We start from the raw sequence: 2,212 nt of genomic DNA, 5'->3' as shown, positions 1-2,212 counted from the left end.
CAAAACAATATTATCTATGTTTGCTTCAATAACTCTGATAGCATAGGGGTCGTTCAAAAATGATGTCACAGGTTTTAGGGGGGGAGGGGTCTAAGATTTTGTGACAGTACATGTACTAGGTATACAAAAAAGCGTGACAGAGGGGGGGGAGGGGGTCTAGAAATCCCAAAAAGTAGTGGACGTCATATTTGAATCGCCCCATAATGAAAAAATAACCAAATATCAACGTAAGTCAAAGCAAATCTGTTGATTTTCGGACTTATTTCGTTAGTTTATGCCATAGTCAAGCCGTATTGAGTAATCCTGCGTTTAACTCGGACTTAGGCCTGATGCCCACGTAGCGTCTTTTCAACACTGCGTGCACACGGCGTTAAAAGGATGCATGTGTGCATCGGGAAAAAGCGGTAACGCAGCGTCGCCGCACCGATGCACACCTGCGTTTTTTCAACGCCACGTGCACGCAGCGTTGAAAAAACGCTACGTGGGCATCGGCCCTTAAATCGTTCACATTGATGCAATGTTTACGGTAATTAACCTCAAAACCTACCCCGTGGTGACGCCACTGCTTATGAGTCTATATAAATCTTTAGACAGGGTCATAGAAGAGATCTTTGGAAAACAGCGAGATATTTAATTAAGCATTCACTCGTATTACTATGTCATCTATCAATATGTCTATTCATCCATTTCAGTATTAGAAACAACATCTGAATTACAGTCCTCATCTTCGGAAGAACTGACCTCTGATATATCTGATTCATCTATTGGGAATGGCAGAGGTTCAAGTGGCAACTTAGAGTATTCGTACTTCTCGATAAGCAACGGTTGCCACACTAATTCCTTCGATTCACATCCTTCCCGTTGATTTACGTAGTACTTTCCCTTAATCATAACCTTCGCATCAAACGAGAAACATCCCGGGCCTCTGGGGTTATCTTCATCCCAATAGCCATGGTATCTACAGTCTTCGAAAATCACTTCAGCAGGACCTCTAGCAATGCCTTCAATCCATGCCGATTTCAGCGTAACGTCTCCTCTACTAAACATGTAACACCCCACGCCGTGACGCTGGTTTTTGAACCAGTTTCCCTCGTAAACTGCTCCATTCGGGTATTTATATTTTCCGACTCCATACCGTTGGTCCTTTCTAAATTCTCCTTCGTAGAAAGAACAATCTGGGTAATGCATCCGTCCCATACCATGCTTCAGACCTTTGCGCCACCAACCTTCGTATCTGTGACAGTCTTGCAACACCAGACGTCCTTTTCCGTGGAGGAAGCCCTTCCTAAAATTGCCTTCATATCGTCCACCGGTAACGAATTTTGCCCTCCCTTCGCCATGCGGTTCAAAACGGGAATTTTTTGGTCCGTTGTATTTCTAAAAACGATTTCAATGATTTGTTGGATATGATATTGATACATTATTTCACAATACTTGGATATCGAATTGGAATAGTCTTTCTTCTTCTGACGGTTCATATTCAGCAAGAATTTTTTCGTCAATCAGCCTTTGTGCCATACTTTAAAACGTCAGTTTTATATCAATGACTACTCCGATCTCTGAGGATCTCTGCGTCCAAAACAGATTCCTTATTTATATTTATATGCTTATAAATATTAGTGTAAGGACATAAGGTGGTTGGCGACGTGTAGCCATGGACCGAGCCGAATGGAGAAGACTCTTATATACCGCACAGGCCACTTCGGCCTTAGTCTGAATAAATAATAATAATAAATAATAAATAATAATAATAAATATTACAAATGGTTGGTTTCCAGTTCGGGAAACGTGTCCGCGGGATTTTGCTCCGGGTTTTGTAAAGACAAATTTTCCGACGATAAGTCTCCACCATATAAGAGCTTTATTTTTTTAGTGTTCATGAAGTAGAAAATTGAACAACCACATTATGATGTCACCTTGATTCATGTACTGAGAGTAATGACTGTTATTTATTCATGAGTTGCTACGGCAACTTGCAAATTATTCATTATCAGACTAAGGCCGGAGTGGCCTGTGCAGTGTATAAAAGTCTTCTCCATTCAGCCCGGTCCATCGCTGCACGTCGCCAACCACGCAGTCCGCGGAGGCTCCGCAAATCGTGTTCTCCACTTGATCGATCCACCTTGCTCGCTGTTCACCTCGCCTTCTTGTTCCCGTCAGATCGTTGTCGAGAACCATTTTCACCGGATTTCTGTCCGACATTCTGGCTACG

The 2,212-nt window shown here is 42.5% G+C and overlaps 1 protein-coding gene across 1 annotated transcript; it reads right to left on the bottom strand.

Moving 5' to 3' along the window:
* Positions 1-619: 619 nt before the first annotated feature.
* On the bottom strand, positions 620-1,572 carry LOC134216399 (radial spoke head 1 homolog). The gene is made up of 2 exons (XM_062695299.1): positions 1,435-1,572; positions 620-1,377 (listed from the first exon to the last, which is right to left on the bottom strand). The coding sequence occupies exons 1-2, from the start codon at positions 1,516-1,518 to the stop codon at positions 676-678; spliced, it is 786 nt and encodes a 261-aa protein (XP_062551283.1). The 5' UTR covers positions 1,519-1,572; the 3' UTR covers positions 620-675.
* Between the last annotated feature and the right edge of the window lie 640 nt (positions 1,573-2,212).

This window comes from Armigeres subalbatus, chromosome 2, assembly GCF_024139115.2.
Source record: "Armigeres subalbatus isolate Guangzhou_Male chromosome 2, GZ_Asu_2, whole genome shotgun sequence".
Taxonomy (NCBI): Eukaryota; Metazoa; Arthropoda; class Insecta; order Diptera; family Culicidae; genus Armigeres; species Armigeres subalbatus.
Note: the sequence above shows the minus strand (reverse complement) of the source record. Positions and strands in the feature narration are given on the sequence as shown.

Coding starts and splice junctions, on each gene's coding strand:
- LOC134216399 (XM_062695299.1), bottom strand. CDS start 1,518: ATGGCACAAAGGCTGATTGACGAAAAAATTCTTGCTGAATATGAACCG. Junction 1,378..1,434: donor TATTCCAATTCGATATCCAA/GTATTGTGAAAT, acceptor AATCGTTTTTAG/AAATACAACGGACCAAAAAA.